Source organism: Cololabis saira, chromosome 13 (genome assembly GCF_033807715.1).
Source record: "Cololabis saira isolate AMF1-May2022 chromosome 13, fColSai1.1, whole genome shotgun sequence".
In the NCBI taxonomy this organism is placed as follows: domain Eukaryota; kingdom Metazoa; phylum Chordata; class Actinopteri; order Beloniformes; family Belonidae; genus Cololabis; species Cololabis saira.
Window position 1 is genome coordinate 46,246,703 of NC_084599.1, and position 25,081 is coordinate 46,271,783.

Below are 25,081 nucleotides of genomic sequence, written 5' to 3' on the forward strand. Positions count from 1 at the left end.
ATAAAGGTTATTCTGATCTAATCTACATAAAGACCCAAAACATCACTGATGGAAATAAGAGCAGGATTAGGAGTAAATCCTGGAGTCGCCTCGGCCTCCGAGCTAAACATTAAAAACATTAAAAAGCTCCTGCTGGGGTTTCAGGTAAAAGTGTTTAAGGCTTTATTTCAGCATCTACCACCGTTTTTAATCTGATTTAGTTTAGTTAGTGCCACGGCTGCGCCAAGTGGCACGCCTCCTCCATAGCTATGCAATAGCAATGGAGGAGTAGTGCCTCTTGGCACAGCCAGAGGCACTATTGTTATCCTGCGCGTTTATTATTCATTTTCCGGACAAACTTCGGCGCGTAACTAGTCCCGCAGCTTTGAGAAAACGCGAAAAAAGTAAAAACGAATCGTGTGCTATGACTCTTATTAGCGATTGGCGTGCACGTTTTTGCGCAACGTGCAAAAACGTGCGCTTTTAGCACCATCCGGAACGCATTGGGAGAACTTTGGGGCCTCACCACTCGCACACCGTTACTCGAAAAATTCTGAACCGATTTAGAAAGTTGTAGGCCCTGAATTGGTAACACTTTACAATAAGGGTCCCTTAATTAACGTTAGTTAATGCATTATTAAGCATTAATTAACAGTGTAATAATAGTTAAATAACCATTATTATGTATTACTTAACATTAATTAGCATATTAGTTAATGCATTAATAAACAGTTAATTAATGCCTACTGCTCAGAGTTAATTAATACATTAGTAAGCATTAATAAACGTTACATGATGTAATTATTTATCCTTATGTATGCATTACTTAGTATAAAGTAATACATTAGTTAATACATAAGTAAAACGTTAATAATGTCCCTAGTAATCATTTACTAATGGTGTTTATTTGGAGTGAATATGCATTAAGTAACAGCTATCTAATACATCTACTAATCATTCGCTAATGGTGTACATGTTTACTGGATGGGCATTATTAAACAACTATTTAGAGTCTTAAGTAATCATTTCCTAATGGTGCTGTGTATGTTATCAGGTAGCTTACCTGACCTTATGAACGGTAACCTGACATAAACCTTAATAAATGTATAGGAGTGGCTCATAACCATTACTTAACCATTAGTAAAGGCTTGCTGGACCCTTATTGTAAAGTGTAACACATTTATCCCTTAGGTAACACATTATTAATGCTTAACTGGCTCATAAGCATTACTTAACCATAATTAACCATTAGTAAATACTATTCTGGACCCTTATTGTAAAGTGTAACACATTTATCCCTTAGGTAAAACATTATTAATGCTTAACTGCCTCATAAGCATTACTTAACCATAATTAACCATTAGTAAATACTATTCTGGACCCTTATTGTAAAGTGTAACACATTTATCCCTTAGGTAACACATTATTAATGCTTAACTGCCTCATAAGCATTACTTAACCATAATTAACCATTAGTAAATTAAGCAATCACATATAAAGAAGTTTACACTTTTTATTTAAAACAAAATAAAACAGATAACAGATAACATTTGTTATATGTATACATCTTATACATATATATATATATACATATATATATATACATATATATATATATATATATATATATATATATATATATATATATATATATATATATATATATATATATATATATATATATATATATATATATATATATACACACATCTGTGAAAACAGATACGTAACAACAATTCACACAGAGGAGAGCTTTGAACAAACATTATTTAGTAACATAATACAATAACACAGTATGATAGGCTGGCATAATTTTATCATCCTTCATTTTATGTATTGTAGCAGAAATGACTTCAGTGGCCTTTATAACCTCCTTGCATCTTTTAGCAAAGTCTGCCACCGTCTCCCCCTTCTCCACCTGATCATATTCTTCTGGAGCAGCTATTGCGAGCTCGGCAATCGCTGCAGTCCTCACAATAGTAAGTCTGTCTACTCCATACTTCTCGAAGGATTTGGCCATATTCTTCCCCGTCTGGGAAATGGCAAGGACTTCCTGGTACCTCTTCACCACATCACCTGGTCCTCCAACTAATATAAACACACAAGAACAAGAAGGAATGTATCATTTGAATCATGAGATTGATGAGAAGAAAAAAACAAATCATTGTATTTTACTGTTAATGTTCAATGTGCCGCGAGACACACTAATCCCATATGTGACACCTCAACACAGTGTAGAAGGATTTTCTGGCACAACTTCACCAAGGTACATGGAAACACCATGACACACACAGGGAATTATCAAGGCTAAATTGGGAGAAAAAGAGGGGAAAATGCTAAATAAAAATGGACACATTTGGGGTGAATCATTTTTGGAAATGAACATTCATTTGGACCGTACTGGTCCTTCTGGTACATCCCTCTATCAGCGTGCAGGGCTTGAATTTAGCACTCGCCACTTGCCATTTGCGACCCAAATTCCTCAAGTGGCGAGACAGATTTTCTTGCCTCTTGGCTAGTTAGAAAAATCGAGATTCCCAACTTTTGTGCCATTTATAAATCAAATTGAGATTCCCAATACTGTGCGCACCATTGCACCTTTTTATTTTTTATTCTTGATGTCAACTCCGGGTGAACCGTCTGAGTCTGACTCTGAAGAATGAATAGTAAACACTCTGAAGAACAACTGGAGAAAATGGACCAATGCAATGTCTCAGTTTGACCAGCAGGGGGCACACTGTATAGTTCCTTAAATGGTTTAGCTGTTGTCTTGTGGTTGTCTTAAGACAGGCTAGGTTGATTGTTGTAGTCTTTATAAGACACTTTCGAGCTAATAATAAAAAGGCTGCTTGTTTTTAAATTCACTTGTTCGTTCTCATTTGGACATTTTTATCCAGCCCAGAATAAACACATTATTTATACAATACACCTGCTGCATTATAGAATATACAGACAGGACAGGATCAAAGTGTTACTTTGAAGGTGTAATGCTATATATTCCTCCATAAATGTTAGATTTACAATTAAGTAGGCAACTACTGAAATTAAATTATACAAGAACACAATCTCATTTTCCACCAATAGTATAGTAGTACACTACTGAATGATAATTGTAGTGTATAGAAAAACAGGATTGATGTAATATGGTACTACGATGACTGCAATATACAAGTGATGTCGAAATACAAAAGTAAAGCAACGTTTTGGTTTTGGCTAGTAAAAAATCTGGTTGGCTAATAACTTTTTTCATGTACTAGCCACTTGGCTAGTAAGTCAAAAAGTTAATTTCAAGCCCTGTCAGCTTGTCATGAGAGATTGATCTACTTGTAGGGACAACAGACACATACAGCTCAAGCCAGCCAAGAAATACGTTTCACATACCCCGCAGGCGAGAGCGATGTTTGCTTTTCTTCGCCTTTTTCTCCTTATCCTGTCAGAGCTGGATTCAGAGCTGGATTCAGAGTCATCCTCACTGTCGTCTTCACTGTCATGCTGCATCTCAGATCCCCTCATCGCTTCATCATCACTGTCTTCTCTTCTGGACTGTTGAGCCTCCTTGAGACATGTCAAAGCTATGGATGCAAGGATTGATAGTTGATTACATCAGTTTGATTGCTTATTGTATACAAACACCTACAACAACAAACACAGCTATGACACAACTTTCGCACCCACAGCGTACACACCCATCATTCTTTAACCCTCGAGCATCCCTTAAAATTAATATACACTTTTTACCCATAGTCCAAATTTGCCTCATTGACTACCATCTCATAAAAGTGCAATAAAAATGTAATACATATTTATTTTCACTTTCACCACATAAAATCTTTTCAACAACTTCAGACCTAGCCATAGATATAAAGTTAATTATAATATTTAAACATTATTTTTACAACTCCTGATTTTTTCAATAGAAAAATCACAAAATATGCAATATTTTCAAAAATTAGGTTCAAAGTGAAATATATTACAGCATTGACTGTCAATAATTGATAACATTTATTTTGATGCATTATTATTTTTGGAACAATGATTGTTCATTTAAAAAAACTTACACTCTTTACCTTCATGTCCAAATTTGCCCCATTGACTCCCATTATAACCACATATTTTTTATGTACTGTAATTCTTACCTATTATAATTTTTTTCAGACGAATTCCTAATAAATCTAAGCCTCTACCTTCAAAATACAGAGAAAACAGGTTTTATGTCTGGTGACCCCCCAAAACTAGCAGGGGCAGCAGAGCTTCATCACATCAAGTTTCAGTGACGTCTCATCCATCCCGCTCCCGTGTTTAGTTGGGGTCTTTCGTTTAAAAAAGTGTCAGCCTCCACAAGGTGTATTAGCTTCTACACACACCCTTTCAGTTACATGACTGAGAAGTCAGTCTTTCAAATTTACCGACGTAAAGTGTTACTGAGTCAAATATGCAGCATCTTTTTGAAAAGTTTACATTTTGTCAGAATTATGTATTTGTTATGACAACTCGAATTGTGAATTTTTCCAAAAAAGTGTCATAAAGTTAACATTAAGAGCTAACAGTTTAACGTAGTTAGATTAATCTTACCATGTTTTCCAGATGAATTTCCCTTTTCCGCTTTTTCCTTCTGCGTGGTTATCCTGGTCCTGCAGGTGAGACGCCGAGCTCATCCATCCTGAGACGCTTCTGTAGCTGGGGCCGCGGTCAGTGCGCGCAAAGAAAAAAGTGCGGCGTGCGGCGTTCAGGCCAGTTCGGAACTAAGGCTTTTAACTAAGGCCTAATATTGGTGCTCCTACTCGGGAAATTCAGAGTCTTCTTGGAGAATCAGTTTTCTGACATCACACAACAATATCTAATGTCAATGTCTGGAACGCTTTGAAGACAGAAATGGGAGTTTTCAATGTGGAAACCCAGAGTTCTGAGGTGTCATGAACGCAGCATTAGCGCGCACCAGAACGCAGGAGTTATCGCGGTGAAACCTGGGTGGAACTGCCTTGTAGGAGGAGCAGAATGTTCTGGCAGGACGGACAGTAATTTTAACAGGATAGCCATTTACCAAGCTGCACGTTTCATTTTAGGAGCACACGGCATGCGTGGGTTAAAGTTAGCAAACAAGTTGAGTGAGCTGACAGAAGGCAAAAAAAAAAACACAGACACCTCAAACTAATTGAATGGCTCCAAAAGAAAAAAATACTGAGATGGAAAGTCAAGTGCAACCGGTGCCATCACAAAATGAAGCTGAAGAAAAAGATGGTGGATCTGTGGACCGATTTGAATGGTAGGTAACTTTGGCTAACATTGTGGGATAACTTTTTTGGTCAGTATTATTATTATTATTATTATTATTAATATTATTATTATTATTATTATCATTATTATTATTATTATTCGCCAGCTGGATTTCATGATGGACAACATTGCTGCATCCTCAAGAACCCTTTCAAGAATGGCAAAGCTGTCTGCATGACAGCGATGGAGAGGCTGCATCATAGAGAAGGACAGAGAATTGGGGGAAGGAGCATTTCGTGGTGATAGATGAGTCACTTCAGACATAAAAGAAAGGTAACTTTTTATATTAACTGCTACAAATTGTTAGGCTGCTAATTATGACTTAGTCTTGTGATGCCCAACGTTCAGGTCGAGACTGGACAAGACTTGAATGTCTGGGGAAGTTAGTGCAGGATTTTGTAATAGTGCTACCGCTGGTTGCAACCAGCTTCCTTGAAAAGGTAAAATAGGTAAAATAGGCAGGTTAAATAAGAGTTTTCTTTTTCCTGCTCCTTTCTGAACATGGATAAAGATGCAACTGTTTGCTATTTCCTTTGGTACAATTTGAATGTTTCCATGGGCAGAACAAGTAAATGAAATTAAATGAAAATCTGTGTTAGTCTTTCATCCTCAACCAATGATTGGTTAGCTCTGCTTTGCACACACCTTACCAGAAACGTCAGCAATGTTAGCAACGAAAGGCCCACCCTAAAAGACTGTTGGTTGGTTTTGCAACACTGTTTTTTTTTAAACTCACAAAACGTTTCCCCCCAGACACCCGCTTATTTTTACAAAATTGAGGCGGAACTTACCCAGACAATCATTTTGAAATATTAGAGTTTGGAAACGAGACTAGTTATAACCACATCACCAATGTGGAAAAATTAATTAGTATATTCAAAGATTCAATATGTAAATATTGATCAGAATTTTGAGGTAAAACATTACAAAATCATGTGCAATTATCAGAAATATGTTTAGAAAGAAGAGTTTAAATGTTATGTCAAAGACATTTACCAATTGAAGATGCAAAAGGCACCAAATACAAGCGCAACAGTAAAAGTTGGTGGCGAAGTGCAAATATGCGGCCTCCAGCAGGGAGCAGGGTGCGGATTTTTATTTTAAAAGTTGTACCAGCGCTCCTGCTCCATCCCGCTCCAATTTAGCTCCAGGGCCACCCATGCCTGACCCACAACCAGCTTGTTTTCTAGCTGGATCTGTTTGTTATCGAAAAGTATGTAATTGATTAAATTATTATTCAAACTGTGGGAGGGAAGAGACCTGAAACAGAACTCATACTGGAATCTGACGATGCCAGGTTTGGGTTTAAGTGTACAACGCTGCTTTTTTGGACAGGTCTGTGAGCAAGGAGCAAGAAAATTCTCACCTGCTCTGTTTCCCTCACATGCTCTGGTCCACCATCCTAATGTGGAGATCTATACTGTATTTTTTAGCCTGGTATTTGGCTGTACTTTGTGTGTATAAAAAGAGTTAAAAACTGCAAGATCTAACTGCTGTCTGAGCGTCGATCAGCTGAGCCAGAGCACAATGGGTGGGGCGCTACACAGCTGTAGCAGCATGTGTGTATGTTTTATAACATCGGCAAGAAAAAAAAACATTGTTGATTGTCTTCTCAATCGCAGTGAAACGATTGGATTGCCGATCGACAGAAGCCAAGTTGAAACAGCAGCCCATCATTTATAATGTTCATGCTTATAGTGATGAAAAACAGAATGGGACAGAATCATTCCTATAGAAACTCTTAAATTTGGCTATAGTAATCATCCATTCCATGGAAATCTTGCATTTTACTTTGTCTAATCAGATTTGTCCACTTTATTCCTGCTAACATTATAAATTTATCTGACACAAGGTTAATAATCTTGTTTCTTGTTCTGTCATTTTCCCCAAAACACAGTATGGAAGGGGCAGGATGTCTGGGGGCTGGAAGCGGAGGAAGTGGGTGTTCGGGATGCTGGGGGTGCAAAGCACGCGGAGGCGGCCAGGGCGAAGACATCCAGGGAAGCCGGTGCTTCGCTTGGTGGAGAAGAGGAGGAGGAGGGAACTGGTGCCACTCATAGCTCATCATGTCAAAAGGGAGCAGACATTTCCAGGGAGGATAAACAGAGGGTAGCCTATCATACTGTGTTATTGTATTATGTTAATAAATAATGTTTGTTCAAAGATCTCCTCTGTGCAAATTGTTGTTACGTATCTGTTATCACAGATGTGTGTGTGTGTGTATATATATATATATATATATATATATATATATATATATATATATATATATGTTGTATAAGATGTGTACATATAACAAATGTTATCTGTTAAAATCTGTTTTATTTTGTTTTAAATAAAAAGTGTAAACTTCTTTATATGTGATTGCTTAATTTACTAATGGTTAACTATGGTCAAGTAATGCTTATGAGGCAGTTAAGCATTAATAATGTGTTACCTAAGGGATACATGTGTTACACTTTACAATAAGGGTCCAGAATAGTATTTACTAATGGTTAATTATGGTTAAGTAATGCTTATGAGGCAGTTAAGCATTAATAATGTGTTACCTAAGGGATAAATGTGTTACACTTTACAATAAGGGTCCAGAATAGTATTTACTAATGGTTAATTATGGTTAAGTAATGCTTATGAGGCAGTTAAGCATTAATAATGTGTTACCTAAGGGATAAATGTGTTACACTTTACAATAAGGGTCCAGAATAGTATTTACTAATGGTTAATTATGGTTAAGTAATGCTTATGAGGCAGTTAAGCATTAATAATGTGTTACCTAAGGGATAAATGTGTTACACTTTACAATAAGGGTCCAGCAAGCCTTTACTAATGGTTAAGTAATGGTTATGAGCCACTCCTATACATTTATTAAGGTTTATGTCAGGTTACCGTTCATAAGGTCAGGTAAGCTACCTGATAACATACACAGCACCATTAGGAAATGATTACTTAAGACTCTAAATAGTTGTTTAATAATGCCCATCCAGTAAACATGTACACCATTAGTGAATGATTAGTAGATGTATTAGGTAGCTGTTACTTAATGCTTATTCACTCCAAATAAACACCATTAGTAAATGATTACTAGGGACATTATTAACGTTTTACTTATGTATTAACTAATGTATTACTTAATACTAAGTAATGCATACATAAGGATAAATAATTACATCATTTAACGTTTATTAATGCTTACTAATGTATTAATTAACTCTGAGCAGTAGGCATTAATTAACTGTTTATTAATGCATTAACTAATATGCTAATTAATGTTAAGTAATACATAATAATGGTTATTTAACTATTATTACACTGTTAATTAATGCTTAATAATGCATTAACTAACTGTTTATTAATGCATTAACTAATATGCTAATTAATGTTAAGTAATACATAATAATGGTTATTTAACTATTATTAAACTGTTAATTAATGCTTAATAATGCATTAACTAACGTTAATTAAGGGACCCTTATTGTAAAGTGTTACCCCTGAATTTAACTACAGTCCTGTGGATTTTCAGAGCGATGGCACAAATAGTTTTTGCACGAAGTGCAAAAACATTTCCAAATTTCCAAACTAATAGGGAGATTTTCCCATGTAAGTGAATGGGGCAGAATGTCACACTGTGGATGGGAGGAGGTTCAAAAAAACCCAAAATTCACCTTTTTTCTGAGTCACGTATCTTTCTCATACTTGCACGTAGAACTGTCATTTAAACTTCAAAACGGAGGAAAACTTCTCTTCTCTCTCCAAACCTGAAACAGTTTTTTCCTAAAATGTACACTTTTCAAGATATGAGCCCTCAAGCGAGGACTGGAAATCACTTTTTTGTCAAATCAAGAGTGGAGGTTCTAATTGATTAGAGTGGCAGAGACAGTAAAAAAATTACCTTAATTTTTATTTGTAACTCGAGCTCACGGCCAAACCGTGAAAGCTGGACAGATAATTTTTGGTCAGAATGTAGACATAGGTGTTGGGATTCATAAAATGTAAATTTGACAGGCGGGGTATGCACAAAATTTAAACGGGGAGGGCTAAAGCGGCGCCAATTCCTGCCTCAGTCCCCATTCACTGCAATAAAATCAAAAGTTTTCCTCAAAAGAATCTCACTTTGTTTTCGCACTGCCGTTACTAACACATTTTAAGGAATATCTGAATAAGCTGAGCTACGGTTTTCTCACAAATCGCAGTTATTTGAGAACTTGTCACAAGGCAAAATCTGGGGTTTTCTCACAGCCAACCCGGAATGTTCTGGAGTCGAGGTTCTTGTTGCCGGGGCAACCAGAGCTCAGCTGCTGACTCATTCAGCCAGAACTGGTCACATGAACCAGTCAGTACAGACTTCATATACTTTAACCTGGAAAATGGAGAAATCTGAACCCTGCCCTTTTGACCTTAGATGATCACCAGTCCTGCTGGGAAGCGGTTCATATATATATATATATATATATATATATATATATATATATATATATATATATATATTTGTGTATATACACCTTAGGAACTAAAGTATAGTTTAGTTAAAGTACAATTCTTCTGGCGACCCTCTACCCGACTGTTGGAGGATATAAAACCCTGCAGCTCAATCCGCTCCGATACGAGCCCATTAACTCCGAACAAAGACTCTGAAACCTCAAGAATAACTGAAGATAAAAGAGGACGTGATTTACATGTGAAGAAAGTGAGATTATCTCTGATCCTTTAAGACCCGGCTGAACTGTCCTGGACTAAATCAAGTACTGGAGGAATTAACGGCTCAGCTCCAGCGTTATTAACCCTATTATTATATATATTATATTAACCCCCACAAAGAGAGATCTGTCAGTGAGGAGATGAACCTCAACACACACAGAGATGTTTATACCCTCTCGTTTAGCTCTGCTAAATAAATTATAGATGCGTTATTAATCTCATAATCCACTAGGTTTGGTGTGAAGTTCTTTAGGATCATTATGTTATTATAGTGTTGTACTTTACTGCACTTAATCCTTCTATGTCGAATTGTCTTGTATATTGTTCTGTTTTTTTGTTTTTGACCATGTATTCTGACACAGATGCAAAAAGAATTTCTGAAAGGAACTAACTAACTAACTAACTAACTAACTAACTAACTAACTAACTAACTAAGGTGCTTTCAGACCTGTGGCCCGTTGGTTTTGTTCCGATTCAGGGTCTAAATCGATACAGTTGTTCCGTTTCTCGTTTGTGGGGTTTGTGTTCACAACCGTCTGTACCGTTTCAAACTGTTAACTAGTGAACCAGCTGTTCTCTGATTGGTCAGATGAATGTGGGAGGAGTTTCCTCTTCCGTCCCCCGGGATAAACAACACGCCCCTTTCAGCGCAGACCGCCGCCGGCTCTAGGCTGATTTATGGTTCCGCGTTACACCAACGCAGAGCTACAGCGTAGGCTCTGTGTTGGTGTAACGCGGAACCATAAATCAGGCTTCACCCATTCATTAATGTGCTACCGGCGCAGAGCGGAGCTCAGCGGCGGGCCAGAGGACGAGAGTCCGCCTGCCGCGGCGTTAGCGCTGCACAAACCCTGCCCAAATTAAACATTGTTTAATTCCACCGTGCCACGCTGGGACATCTCGGCTCGTCCAATAGGAGGAAGCTGGTGGAGACTCTGCGGTCGCACATACACATGAATGGAGTTGTGTCGGTTATTGTGTGGATCATGTTCTCACTACAAATAAAAAAAACTAACCGTTCCAGGTCTGGAATGGAATCGGGCCGAGACCACCTCTCTTCACGGCTCGCTTGATTTGTGCCGTTTCAGAGTGATTGCTGTGTTCACATGTACCAAACATTCCGATCTTTAGGGGGAAACGTTCCCTGTTCTGGAACAACTGCTCCAAACGGGACAGAGGTGGAAGCACCCTTAGTAAGATCCTAAACAGCTGAATGTCTCTGTGGATCCTGGTGAGGATCCAGAACCTTCCTGGACCCCCGTGAGGTCAGTGAGCAGGTCTGTTGGGTTCTGATTGGTTCTGATTGGTTCTGATTGGTTTTGTTTGGTTCTGATTGGTTCTGATTGGTTCTGATTGGTTCTGATTGGTTCTGATTGGTTCTGATTGGTTCTGATTGGTTCTGATGAGCTGTTTAACGGACCGGCGGCTCCTCATTTACCTGTCGATTTAAATCAGCTGAGACTAAATGATTCCTAATTCACCACTGATCAGTTTCGCTGAAAAAAAAAAAAATCTTTACTTAAAAAACAAACCAGGAGTTCCCCTCCTGGCCTGTGGCGGCGCTGCAGTGACCGAAGGACACGCCGAGACAATCAACCAAGAGGAACACTAGCTCATCTTATCCATCCATCCATTATCTACACCAAAGATACTCTATACAGAAGATCATGCATTTCCGTTTCTGCCAATGGTATGAAATGGTTTACACTTCCTGTCTCCTAAGTGGGCGTGGCCGCCCCTCTGACCTCACTTCCTGTCTCCTAAGAGGGCGTGGTCGCCCCTCTCCCCACATCGTTTTGGAAGTGTTGTGAACGATCGTTTCAAATAAAACGTCTCTGCTACAACTTTAATATTTGAGTTTTTAAAAATCTCCACTTTGGAGATTCAGAGTTTTCAGAAACGATGGTTTTTGGAGACTTTGAGCTCCGTTTTCGTGTAAACGAATGACCAAAACGCATGAAAACACCAGCGTTTCTGCTCCGTGGAAACGGTCCTTACATCCGACTCGTGTGAACTAATGTGAGGAGCGTCGTCGCTCACGCAGGTGCGACTCACGCAGGTGCGACTCACCTGAGCCTCCGAGTGTTTGATCCCCGGCGTCTTGGCCGTGGCGTCCAGGTCCGTGACGCCTCTGTCGGGGTTCAGCTCCTCCGTCACCGTCGTCGGCTCCTCGGCGTCGATATCCGTCTCCTGGGCGGCGGCCGGCGTCTTGTCCAGGTCCGTTAGCTCCAGGTCCGTTAGCTCGCGGCGCACTGAGCCGAGGAGAGCACACACACACACAGGTGGATAAGCACGCACCCCTGCACACGCACACATGGGGGTATGAGCATGTGCACACACACACACACACACACACACATGGGCGGACAAGCAGACGAGCAGGTCAGAATCGTCCAGAGCAGCAACATACGGTAATTAAAGCTGCAGCAGCGACAAAGGGAACCTCGCACGGGCAATTTACACCAATTATGGTCAAGACTCAAAACCGAGTCCGATGACACCACCCACGAGTCTTTATGTCAAACCATTCAAAAGTTATGGCAGAATTATTGAACAATCAGCTACTAGTATCACTTCCTGTTTAGCGTTGAAGTTTGACGCGGCGCCACGGCCACGCCATTTCACCAAAACTCACAATTTTGATAACTTTTCATCGTTAACGTCTTCTGAGTCTTATGAGTAGAGTTTTATGTCGAACGGACGATCCTACACATGAAAATGGAAGAAATTGCGCCAAAATTACACGATTAATTCAAAATGGCCGAATTCCTGTTGGGTTTGGGCCATGATGCCAAGAGACTTTTCTTTAAGTTGTGACATGATACAGGTGTGTACCGATTTTCGTGCATGTACGTCAAACCGTATTGTGGGGCTTGAGGCACAAAGTTTTCTAGGGGGCGCTGTTGAGCCGTTAGGCCACGCCCCTTTTTGACACTATTAGAATACATAATTTTTCACCACGTGGGACGTGCGTGCCAAGTTTCACAACTTTTCGAGTAAGTTATGCGCCTCAAAAAACGCAATTGTTTTCAGATAAAATAATAATAATAATTAAAGCTGCAAGCAGCGATGAACTCAGGGCCACCGCCCCCCATAAGCATATCAGAAATTACACCACCCACGACTTCCTATGTGAAACCATTCAAAAGTTATGGCAGAGAAAAGTTTTCTAGGGGGCGCTGTTGAACCGTTAGGTCATGCCCATTAATGCAAACCATGAAATATCAATGTTATCGCCAGGCCTGGCTTGGTGAAAAATTTGGTGACTTTTGGGGCACGTTTAGGGGGAAAAAAGACCCTCATTTAGTCGGAAGAAAGAAAGAAAGAAGAATAAAAAATTACAGATACAATAGGGCCTTCGCATTGTAAGTGCTCGGGCCCTAATAATTGTACCGATTTCAATAGGACTTGGGACAAGCCTTGCTGGTGCTCGGTCCCTAATTACTGGGGGGTTGAAGACGCAGCAGGACGAGACGGGCCCAAACTGCCGGCTGGTTTTCTGTACAATTATCTCATTACTTTATGTAAAAACTCCCTGATTGTCTGCATTCTCCGTCTCAAGGTCGTTCTCCTCCGTCTCAAGGTCGTTCTCCTCCGTCTCAAGGTCGTTCTCCTCCGTCTCATTCATTATGCACACGAGTCACGGGGAGCCAATCAGATCAATCAAGTAGCCCTGGTGACGTGTTCATCTGGATGTAAACGGTTGCTGCAGAAGGAATAGTGGCCGTTTTAACCGACTTTGGCATCGAAGAGCAACAGGAAATGTTTTTGCAATCAAATTCTGATGCGAAAACGGGAACAATCACGCAGAGATTCAAACTTTATCTTTTGAAAATCGACGTGAAGACTCGGCCAGAATCATTCCTTTGTAAGGTGGATGGATCTGTTGGTTTGCTGACAGGCTACAGGGTTTCCAATCAAATTCTGAACGATTATTGGATCCAGTTCTTATCTACGGTGGCCGAGACCCGCCATTGCTGAAAATTAAAGAAACGCTGCAAATAAAAACAAACGCTGCTGCAAATAAAATAAACGCTTTGCAAATAAAATAAACGCTGCAAATAAAATAAACGCCGCTGCAAATAAAAGAAACGCTTTGCAAATAAAATAAACGCTGCAAATAAAATAAATGCCGCTGCAAATAAAAGAAACGCTGCAAATAAAAATAAACGATTTGCAAATAAAATAAACGGTGCAAATAAAAAGAAACGCTGCTGCAAATAAAAGAAACGATTTGCAAATAAAAGAAACGCTGCAAATATAAAGAAACGCTGTTGCAAAAAAAAAAAACGACGCAAATAAAAAAGCCACAACGGCAGTGAATTACCGGGGACTATTTTTGCTGATGCACCAGTGTTTTTTACGTGAGAGGAGAAGAAGAAGACGAAGAGGACGTAAGTGAAAAGGAAGAAAAAAGAAGAGCGAGGAATAAGAAGAACAACGAACGAGAAAATAAGTGAAAAGGTTTGTGTTCAACGTCGTTACGTGTCATTTTTAATGTGTTACCGGTGCATCGGCAAAAATAGTCCCCGGTAATTCACCAGAAAAAAGTGGAAATGTTGAGAAAAGTTGAAATGTTGAGGAAATAGTCCAAATGTCGAGATTAAAAAGGAAAGGAAAAAGGAAGAAAAAAGAAAAAAGAAGAAAGGAAAAAAAAGGTCAAACATTTTTGAAAAAGCCCCAGGAGCCACTAGGGCGGCGCTAAAGAGCCGTGGGTTGAGACCCCCGGCCTAATCCTCGGTGTGACACCGTCTACACATCAAGACTCCCTCCTCCCAGAGTTTGACTGTTCCTGTTAAGATCTGTGTTTTAATAAGAAAATAAAGTGTAAAGTAGCTCCAGCTCTTTAACGGTGAAGCAGCGGGAGACGTGAGGGACGTTTAAGTCTCTAAAGTCGTCTACAGTCCAGAGTAAATCAGACTAACGACTCCCAGGAGTCACAGGGCGACGCGGCGTCGGCAGGACGATGTATCTCTGGGATTGTGGCACCTACGGGTGCTTGAACACAACTATTACTAAAGATTCAGAAAAATACATGTGTGGCAGGGTGGAGGAGCTGCAGCCACTCAGGATGACGGGCCACACCTGTGTCCCGTCAGCCTGAGTGGCTGCAGCTCCTCCACCCTGCCACAACATGTAATCTAGAAAAACAATCCACTGTTCCCGTCTCCGTCTGGGACGGTTTTTATTCTCAAACTAATCATTTAAACACGTTTAATAGAAGTTGAGAAGTGAAAGGAGGGTGTATTTTCCTGAGAGGGTTTTTACGTCTGAGAGACGTTTATTGTTGCTGCGCTGGCCGAGCGGCTGGACGGAGGAGGAGGAGGAGGAGGAGGAGGAGGAGGAGAGTCTGAGCTGCATCTGTAATTACAGTCTCTTTTCTATTCTCTCTTCTTTCCATCCAGGGAGAAGAGTCTCTGAAAAGAGGCTTATTAAAGATTAGACTGTTGTTTTTGCGTATGAAGTCTCAAGACTCTGAATTTCTGCTCCTCTCAAATGTTAATCCCTCGTTCCTCCTCCCGTCTCTAATCTACCGTCTCCACTCCGGCCTCCTCCGTCTCTCCTCTCATTTCCCTGATGATTAGTCCCAGATTAGCTGGCCGGGCCGTGCTCGCCGGGCCGTGCTCGCCGGGCAGGGCCGTGCTCGCCGCCCCTCGTGTCCTCTAGTGTATCATTAGTGAGCGGTTGTGCAGGTACTGGAGATAACCAGCTCCTGATTGGCTCTGAGAGCGAGGGGGGAAACCAGTGAGCGACGGCTGCCGGAGGAAACTAGGGTTGAAAAACAGAATCGTCCCGTATTTATAAACTAACATCCAGGGCTGCAACGATTCATCGACGTCGTCCACAAAAATCCATAACCAAAATAGTCGACGATGAATTCCGTTGTCGACAATTGTCGCCAGACGTGTTTTTCCAATGGAGTGAGGCGTCTCACTTCAATACAATCTCTGCAGAGAGTCGCGCAGCACAATAGCGTCTCTGCTAGCGGTGGCAGGTAAACTAAAATGACGGCGTCCTGTGCAGCAGCTGCAGGTAACAAAACTTCAAAAGTTCGGGAGCATTTAGCCTCGATATGGCGAATAAAAAGAATAAAAAGATGACTTGCAAGGTTTGCAAAACTTGTCACGGGAGCACGTCGGTAATGCACGAGCATTTGAAGAGAAAACACGTCGGACAGTTGAACGAAACGGACTTGCCTTGGTAAAACATTAGGTGTATTTTGGCTTTAAAAGAGCTTTAACGTTACACCTGACAAAAGTATTTTAAATTAAATGCATGCAGTCCGAAGAAGTTAAATAAAATATCTATTTTTCATTGAAGTGCCGTCTTTCTGGTGTTTAATATCATAATTAAAGCAACCTCATACCTACCCTTTCCGTTTTGGTTAATATGTTGTGTTTTCTCTTTTTGCTTTTGTGTTTTCTCTTTTGCCGTTGTGTTTTGCCCCTCCAGGCCACCGTAGTTTCCTACGGTCCGGTGCGTCGTACCTGCCACGGAGGAGCCGTCGGTCTTCCCGTCTCCCCCGACGTCCTCCGGTCCGTCCGGCGTCTGCGTGTGCTGCAGACTCAGCTTGTGACAAACCTCGAAGGCCTGGCCCACCGTCCGCACGATGCGCATGGCCTGACTCTGGAACAGAGAAACAGAGAAACACCAGTCTTTATGATAGTTTATTTACACAGTTAAACCTTCTGGAGGATCGTGAAGACGAGACGATACAAACACCGAGCGATTAGAGAGTTAACCATTAGGTGCAACCTTGAACTACCAACTCCTGGACGGTTGACCCTGATAACAATCACTCAAAGGTTTGTATCCTTCATCCCAAAGGAGGTAAAACAGCGAAGAGAACAGGCCTGGGGACAGATGGGGGGGCGGGCCGTCGTACAGTCGTACCTCCGTCGACGCGATGACAGTAAACACGGCGGTTTGTTTACCGGCTACACGCTGAAATGTCACAGGACTCTCCTTTCACCCCCGAGGCCATAATCTCGCCCTTTTCTCTCCCAACACCCCCCAAATAAACATATTTGGCTCCAAGAAGGCTGTAGAGTCATTTTGGGAGGTACATTTTAGCACATTTCATTGTAGCTATGGATTTAAAGCTCATTAAAAGTCGTCTTTTTTTATATCAGGGCGGGATGTTGTGAGTGGAGCATTCCCACCGCTACCCCAGAAAATCTCCCTCTTTTTCACAGCCCAATGTTGGCAGGTATGCTCATAACCATCATTTTTGTCCATCGTTCCTGTAGTTTCTTGTGCCGGCCCCCCTTTTTTCTCTTTTGTGCATGTTTGCAGGCCGGAGCCTCGGGAGCTGCGTGCTGGCCTGCGGTCCCGACAACCAAAGTAAAAAGGAAGCCTCTGTTTTCAGGAGAATCACCAGCTCCCGGCGGTGGGCGTGGCTGCATCCCTTAATGTCACATTTCACATTCAGCATCTCATTAATGATCTAATTGTGCTGTGTCAGCTAAACTCAGCCTGAACTCAGAAACTACCGCCGTCAGCAGAAACAATTCAAACCCTAAATGTTCCCCCACGGTGCCTCGTCCTCCAGGAACCCAGAATAGCTAGAATAACTTTATAGGAGGAAGGAACAAAAGCATTTACGGGGCTCGTCGAGCAGCTCCATCAGCTCCGGCTACGAGTCAGAAAAGTTTTCGTTTTTTTTTAATTATTATTTATTTATCATTTTTCTACGGAATAGTATCGGGGTCAGGCAGGAGAAAAATAAAAATAATATTTTAGAGGAGGAAGATTTTTTTTTTTCATTATGCACTCCGAGAAAAAAGTCGAAATGTTGAGAAAAAAGTCAAAATTTCGTGACTAAAGTTGAAATTTCGACTTTATTCACAAAATTTCGACTTTATTTATGAAATTGTATTTCAACATTAATCTCGACATTTCGACTTTTTTCTCAAAGTGCACAATAAAAAAAATCTTCCCCTCTCAAATATTTTTTCTCCTGCATGCCCCTAATACTCTTCCATATTTTTCCTTATTAATCAATTACTTTATTTTTATTTATTCATTCATTTTTTGGATCTCTCCTAAAATAACGTAAAATAATAATAATTCTAGAAAACCATCATACTCATACACACTACACACGTGCATGCATACACACCCACATAAACAAAGAAATCTGAGGAAAAACATTGATTTTGTTGTTTTGTTTTGTTACCGCTTTGTCTGTCTATTTGTAAAATTAAAAAAGAAAAAAGGAAATGTTATCTTTCTACACACGAGACCCCACTGTGGCTCGACCAGGAGTGCTAAAGGAATGAGTGGGAGGTCTGGAAAATATCTGTTAAACATCTTATTTACAGCAGCACTGAAGTGTTGAACCATTAGAATGTTGAAACCTTCATATAATATCTGGATCCGGGAGGTCTGGGACTCTAACAGATGGAGAACATTACATTTCTATTAAACCTCCTCTTCCATTACTCACACAGGTCCTAACGATGTTTTAGTCCTGCTGGTTTCCTCGTTACTTACTGTATCTGTATGTATGAATGATTGGATGTGCATATTTGATTTAATATGTTAAATGTACTCATTTGGGAGTAGATACTTTTTTTTTTACTTTTTATTTTGCTTTTCATTTGCTTGTAACCTTAATTTGGATATAATTGTCCTCTACAGCTGGACAGAGAAAAGTGTGTATACTGAATGGTGTTGCTGAAAATCCAATAAAAAAATAAATGTTATCTTTCTTAGATTAAAGTTTACTGGGAAACTTCAGGACGTTCATGTCTTGATAAAAGCAGAATGCTTCACAAGTCAGTAGAGAATGGTTTTATAATCCGGTTTATGAACGTTAATAACATAATGGAGCCGGTTTGAGCCGGTTTGGAGCCGAGGAACCGCCGAGGCTCCGGCGTCGGCTGCCGTCCAAACCTTCTCCTCACTCCTTCATAATGACCGTGTTGGTTACCTGAAGAGTAATGATAACTAGAAAATTTCCTTGCAGAAATTTGGAGAGTGCCACGGGGGGCTGCTGCCCATTTGTGTACATTGCTGCATTTTTCAGCAATAAAGGTGAAGGACTCAAAACTAAGTCCAATGACACCACACTCTATGTCAAACCATTCAAAAGTTATCGGACTATCACATATCAACCAATCAGAATAAGAGGTGTGGCTAATTTGCACCAATCATGGTCAAGGACCCAATACCAAGTCCGATTATACTACCCACGACTCTCTATCAAACCATTATTCAGATATTCCTTAAAATGAGTGAGTAAGGTCAGTGCAAAGACAGAGTGAGATTCTTTTCAAGAAAACTTTTGATTACATTGCAGTGAATGGGGACTGAGACAGGTATTGGCGCTGCTCTAGCCTCCCCCGTTTAAATTTTGTGCATACCCCGCCTGTCAAAGTCACATTTTATGAATCCCAACACCTATGTCTACATTCTGACCAAAAATTATTTGTCTCCTTTTTACGGTTTGGCCGTGAGCTCGAGTTACAAATAAAAATTCAGGTTATTTTTTTACTGTTTCTCCCACTCTAGAAACTGACACCTGCACTCTAGATTTGACAAAAAAGTGATTTTTAGTCCTCGCTTGAGTGCTCATATCTTGAAAAGTGTAGATCTTAGGAAAAAAACTGTTTGGGATTTGGAGAGAAGAGAAGTTTTCCTCCGTTTTGAAGTTTGAATGACATTTCTATGTGCAGGTATGAGAAAGTTAGGTGACTCAGAAAAAAGGTGAATTTTGGCTTTTTTTTTTTACTTTTTCCCATCCACTTTGAATGGGTTTCTTTGGCCTTTTTTTGAGGAATAACTTTTGGAAAAATGGGAATTTCATATATGATGCGCCTGGGTCCTCTGAAATCTGTAGGAGGAGTAGCGAACCGAAATCTGGCTGGAAAATGAAAAATAATAAACACGCAGAGAAAGAATAGTGCCTCTGGCTGATCCAGAGGCACTATTGTTATCTTCCTCCTCCATTGCTATGGCATAGCTATGGAGGAGGAGCCTCTTGGCGCAGCCGTAGCACTAATAACAGTTTAAGAAGCTGCCAGTTGGAGATGATGGAAGATAAGGAGGTTAAACTGGCGACAGCTCGGCCCCGGAGCAGCTTCTCTAATCTGAGATACCTGCAGAGGTCAGGACGACCATCACCTGCTCTACTTTAGAAAATAAACCTCTCAGCTGATCTTAATCATCTTAAAACTTCAGCTAGGAGCCTCCGAGGCCCAGACTTAAGACCCGTCTGCAGCTCCGTCAGCAGCTCCAGCAGCAGCTCCGCCAGCAGCTCCGTCTGCAGCCGTGTTCGTTGTCTCCGGTAATTTGTGGGAGGAACGGACCGTGATGGATGACGGCCGTCAGGCCTCATTGTGCTGAGAAACCTGTCACTGGCAGGAGGACGAGCTCTGACCCTCGTATTAGTCCTGAATGACACAGCGCTGCTTCCATCAGGGTCTGGATCTTTAGGGTCTGGATCTTCCATCAGGGTCTGGATCTTCCATTAAGGTCTGGATCTTTATTAGGGTCTGGATCTTCCATCAGGGTCTGGATCCATCAGGGTCTGGATCTTCCATCAGGGTCTGGATCTTCCATCAGGGTCTGGATCTGGTCTGGATCTTCCATCAGGGTCTGGATCTTCCATCAGGGTCTGGATCTTCCATTAGGGTCTGGATCTGAGCCGGGGGGCAGCGATGAGACGGATCACGTCTCCACTGATCGGGTCAACTCTGTTGAGTTTGTTTAACCCCCAGAACGACTCGTAGACGGTGAAGCTGCAGCTTTAAAACGTCCACTGCTTCGTCGTCACGTCTGCTCGTGGTTCACACAGAGATGAGCATTTAACCCCACGCCCGTGTAAAGTATAACGTAGAGTTTAGACTCAATGACAGACTGTCATCTCTGAACCTCACTGAACCGGACTGAACTGGACTGAACTGGACTGAACTGGACTGATGTAAACTCGCTCTGGTGAAAAGGTGTTTCCTTTAAGCCCTTACTGATGGTTCTGGCCTGTTTTCCCGTCACCTTGGTGCCTCAATGCTCTTATTGCTGCTGTAATTAACAGTAAAAGATAGTCTGATGCTCCTGATACAGAAACACCACGAGCTCTGGCTCCTCAAAGCTTTCTGGCGTTTCTGGACATTAAAACCGTCCCCGGGGCGGCGGTTCTAACGGTTCTCTCCCCCACACCATCTAATCTCTCTCTCAGGTCATCTCTCTCCCCCGTCCGTCTGTCCTCCGTCTCTCCCCCGTCCGTCTCTCCCCCGTCCGTCTCTCCCCCGTCCGTCTCTCCCCCGTCCGTCTCTCCCCCGTCCGTCTGTCCTCCGTCTACAGGTCTGTCCTCCGTCTACAGGTCTCTCCCCCGTCCGTCTCTCCTCTGTCCGTCTCTCCCCCCTCCGTCTCTCCCCCGTCCGTCTGTCCTCCGTCCGTCTCTCCCCCGTCCGTCTCTCCCCCGTCCGTCTCTCCCCCCTCCGTCTCTCCCCCGTCCGTCTGTCCTCCGTCCGTCTCTCCCCCGTCCGTCTCTCCCCCGTCCGTCTCTCCCCCGTCCGTCTCTCCCCCGTCCGTCTCTCCCCCGTCCGTCTCTCCCCCGTCCGTCTGTCCTTCGTCTAAACGTTTCATCTCTCTCCCCCGTCCGTCTCTCCCCCGTCCGTCTGTCCTCCCTCCGTCTCTCCCCCGTCCGTCTGTCCTCCGTCTCTCCCCCGTCCGTCTCTCCCCCGTCCGTCTGTCCTCCGTCTAAACGTTTCCAGCAGCTGACAGAAACGTTCAGCCATCCGTCGCTCACGTCCACGTCCTCCCACTGCAGAGATGAGCAGCACGTCTCCCTGTCCCATCTGTCCCATCTGTCCCATCTGTCACCGTCTCACGTTCGACTCCTCTCTCCTCCTCTGTCAGCTCAGCTGATGCTCCTTCACAGCGTTTATCTCTGTCTTCTCTGAGCAGGAAGCAGGAAGTTCCCTCAGCGGCGACAGAACCGAGTGTTGATGTATTATTTACCCAGGATTCCTCCCCGAGGCCCCAACCCTAACCCATAGGTGTCAAACTGAATCCCAGAAGGGCTGGTGTCCTGCATGTTTTAGAGTTTTCTCTGCTTTAACACACCTGATTCTAATTAATCATCGTCATCAGCTTTTCATCCAGGGCTGCACAATTCTGTTAATGACACAGTCACTTGTATCATGGTGCAATGAAGCAGAAACAACTAAAACCTGCAGGGAAGCAACTAAAACCTGCAGGGAAACATCTAAAACCTGCAGGGACACCGGCCCTAGGACTGGAGTCCCACACTAACCCTAACCCTGGAAGTCCTGGCCCCGGCCAGGAGGAGGGAGCAGAACCTCCAACAAGGTCACCAGTTGTGGACCGGCCATCGACCACCGGTAGTCCCACCTCTCAGCGTTTCCAGTAAACGCACCGATCTCTGCGTTTATAACGCTGTGTGACTGAAAGGAGTTGACAGTCTGATGAAAGTAATAACCTGAGGGACGACTTGTTTTCAGTGCAGAAAACAAACATTTAAACCACGCACGCACGCACGCACGCACGCACGCACGCACGCACGCACGCACGCACGCACGCACGCACGCACGCACGCACGCACGCACGCACGCACGCACGCACGCACGCACGCACGCACGCACGCGCACACACACGCACGCGCACACACACACACACACACACCACACACACACACACACACACACACACACACACTTCAACCCTGACTACCGTCATCCCTCCATCCTCCCATCCCTCCTTCAGGACCCGTCTACATGTCAGCATCACTTAATTAAATTCCTCCGAACGGACGAGGGTGGGGGGGGTGATGGTGATGGGGGCGGGGGGGGGGAGGATGGGAGGGTGATGGGGCCTGGAGGCCTCCACTTCCCCCCCCACGGAAAGCACCAGGTAAACATTAAACGGCGTCCTGTAGTCTGCATCAACAGACACGTGAGAGAAGAAGAACTTGTGCTGTAAAAGTCGTCTTTCACGTTAAGTCTGGTTTATAACTGGATATCCGAGCATCCACGTGTTCCTCCATTTAGTTCTTTCATTCATTCATTCCTCTTTGGTTCCTCTTTAGTGAGTATTTGTCGATCACAGTAAACGGTCAGGTGTTTGATGCTGAAAACACAAACATGCAGGTTTGCAGAGTGACCAGCTGGTGGAACAACGACCCCCCAAACCCTCACACTTACACTACACAAGGGTTTTCTTTTTTTTTTTTAATATTTTCCCCCATTTTATCACCCAGTGCTCTTACCTAACAGTCCTGGGCATTGCTCCCTCTACCAACCCCGGGAGTTCCTGCACTGAGCTCAGGTCTCCTCCTTAACCTGAGGAGTGAGCAGCAGCAGCAGCATCTTTTCACCAGACAGGGTGGGGTTTCTCTGGCCGGACGTAGCGCGTGGAAGGATCACGTTATTCCGGCCAGATCCTCCCCACCCCATCTGTTCCCCGGTTGGCCAGAGGGGGCAGTAGAGCCCAGGACTGGTGCATGTTTTTGTGAGGGTAGAGAACATTAGCTACCCAGGGGAACACGGGGAGAACATGCAAACTCCACACAGAAAGATCCTTTCACCAACCCCACCCAGGGTGCTGAAGTCATGGGGGAACTAACACGCACTTCAGCGCCCACAGCGTCCCCGGCAGGAATCGAACCCAGGACCTTCTTGCTGTGAGACGGCTGCACTACCAGCTGCACCACCGTGCCCCCTACAAGGGTTTTCTATAACGTGTGTGCAGCTCTGAGGAGAAATAAGATGTTTGATGGTTTTTAAATGAATTAAACTGGCTGCATGTTCACATGTGATCCCTACCATGTTTGTTTTTTATCATGAAAGTCTGTCTTCTGATGGGCAGACAGTTTTATTCCAATCTTTATTAACTTATTTTTTATAACTATTATTATTGTTATTGTGTTAGTCGTGTTCCATTATGTCATTAACATTGTACTGATCAGCGGGCCTCTGCCTCCACCTTCAGGGAACAGTTTGGTATATTTAAGAATGTCCAGGCCCTGCGGCTGCAGCCCAGACCATGATGCTTCCTCCACCACAGCCCAGACCATGATGCTTCCTCCACCACAGCCCAGACCATGATGCTTCCTCCTCCACAGCCCAGACCATGATGCTTCCTCCACCACAGCCCAGACCATGATGCTCCCTCCACCACAGCCCAGACCATGATGCTTCCTCCACCACAGCCCAGACCATGATGCTTCCTCCACCACAGCCCAGACCATGATGCTTCCTCCACCACAGCCCAGACCATGATGCTTCCTCCACCACAGCCCAGACCATGATGCTTCCTCCACCACAGCCCAGACCATGATGCTTCCTCCACCACAGCCCAGACCATGATGCTTCCTCCACCACAGCCCAGACCATGATGCTTCCTCCTCCACAGCCCAGACCATGATGCTCCCTCCACCACAGCCCAGACCATGATGCTCCCTCCACCACAGCCCAGACCATGATGCTTCCTCCACCACAGCCCAGACCATGATGCTTCCTCACCACAGCCCAGACCATGATGCTTCCTCCACCACAGCCCAGACCGTGATGCTTCCTCACCACAGCCCAGACCGTGATGCTTCCTCCACCACAGCCCAGACCATGATGCTTCCTCCACCACAGCCCAGACGATGATGCTTCCTCCACCACAGCCCAGACCATGATGCTCCCTCCACCACAGCCCAGACCATGATGCTCCCTCCACCACAGCCCAGACCATGATGCTCCCTCCACCACAGCCCAGACCATGATGCTCCCTCCACCACAGCCCAGACCATGATGCTTCCTCCACCACAGCCCAGACCATGATGCTCCCTCCACCACAGCCCAGACCATGATGCTCCCTCCACCACAGCCCAGACCATGATGCTCCCTCCACCACAGCCCAGACCATGATGCTCCCTCCACCACAGCCCAGACCATGATGCTCCCTCCACCACAGCCCAGACCATGATGCTTCCTCCACCACTTCACCGTTAGGATGTGAGTTTACCGCTGGTAAAGAGCGACCTCTCGGTGCTAATCTAGTGTTTTCCTGCGGCTGCAGCCCAGACCATGATGCTTCCTCTACCACTTCACCATTAAGGCTGAATTATGGTTCTGCGTTAAACCAACGCAGAGCACACGCCGCAGCCGTGACGCCATCG

At 43.3% G+C, this 25,081-nt stretch overlaps 1 protein-coding gene across 1 annotated transcript in view; it reads right to left on the minus strand.

The window, feature by feature from the left end:
• The window catches only part of LOC133458729 (carboxyl-terminal PDZ ligand of neuronal nitric oxide synthase protein-like), a 214,227-nt gene that overhangs the window by 21,688 nt on the left and 167,458 nt on the right, over nucleotides 1-25,081 (minus strand). The window contains exons 6-7 of the mRNA XM_061738931.1: nucleotides 16,437-16,575; nucleotides 12,019-12,248 (exon numbers count right to left, since the gene is read on the minus strand). Coding sequence (XP_061594915.1) covers nucleotides 12,019-12,248; nucleotides 16,437-16,575 — 369 coding nt within the window. The remainder of the gene's footprint in view (nucleotides 1-12,018; nucleotides 12,249-16,436; nucleotides 16,576-25,081) is intronic.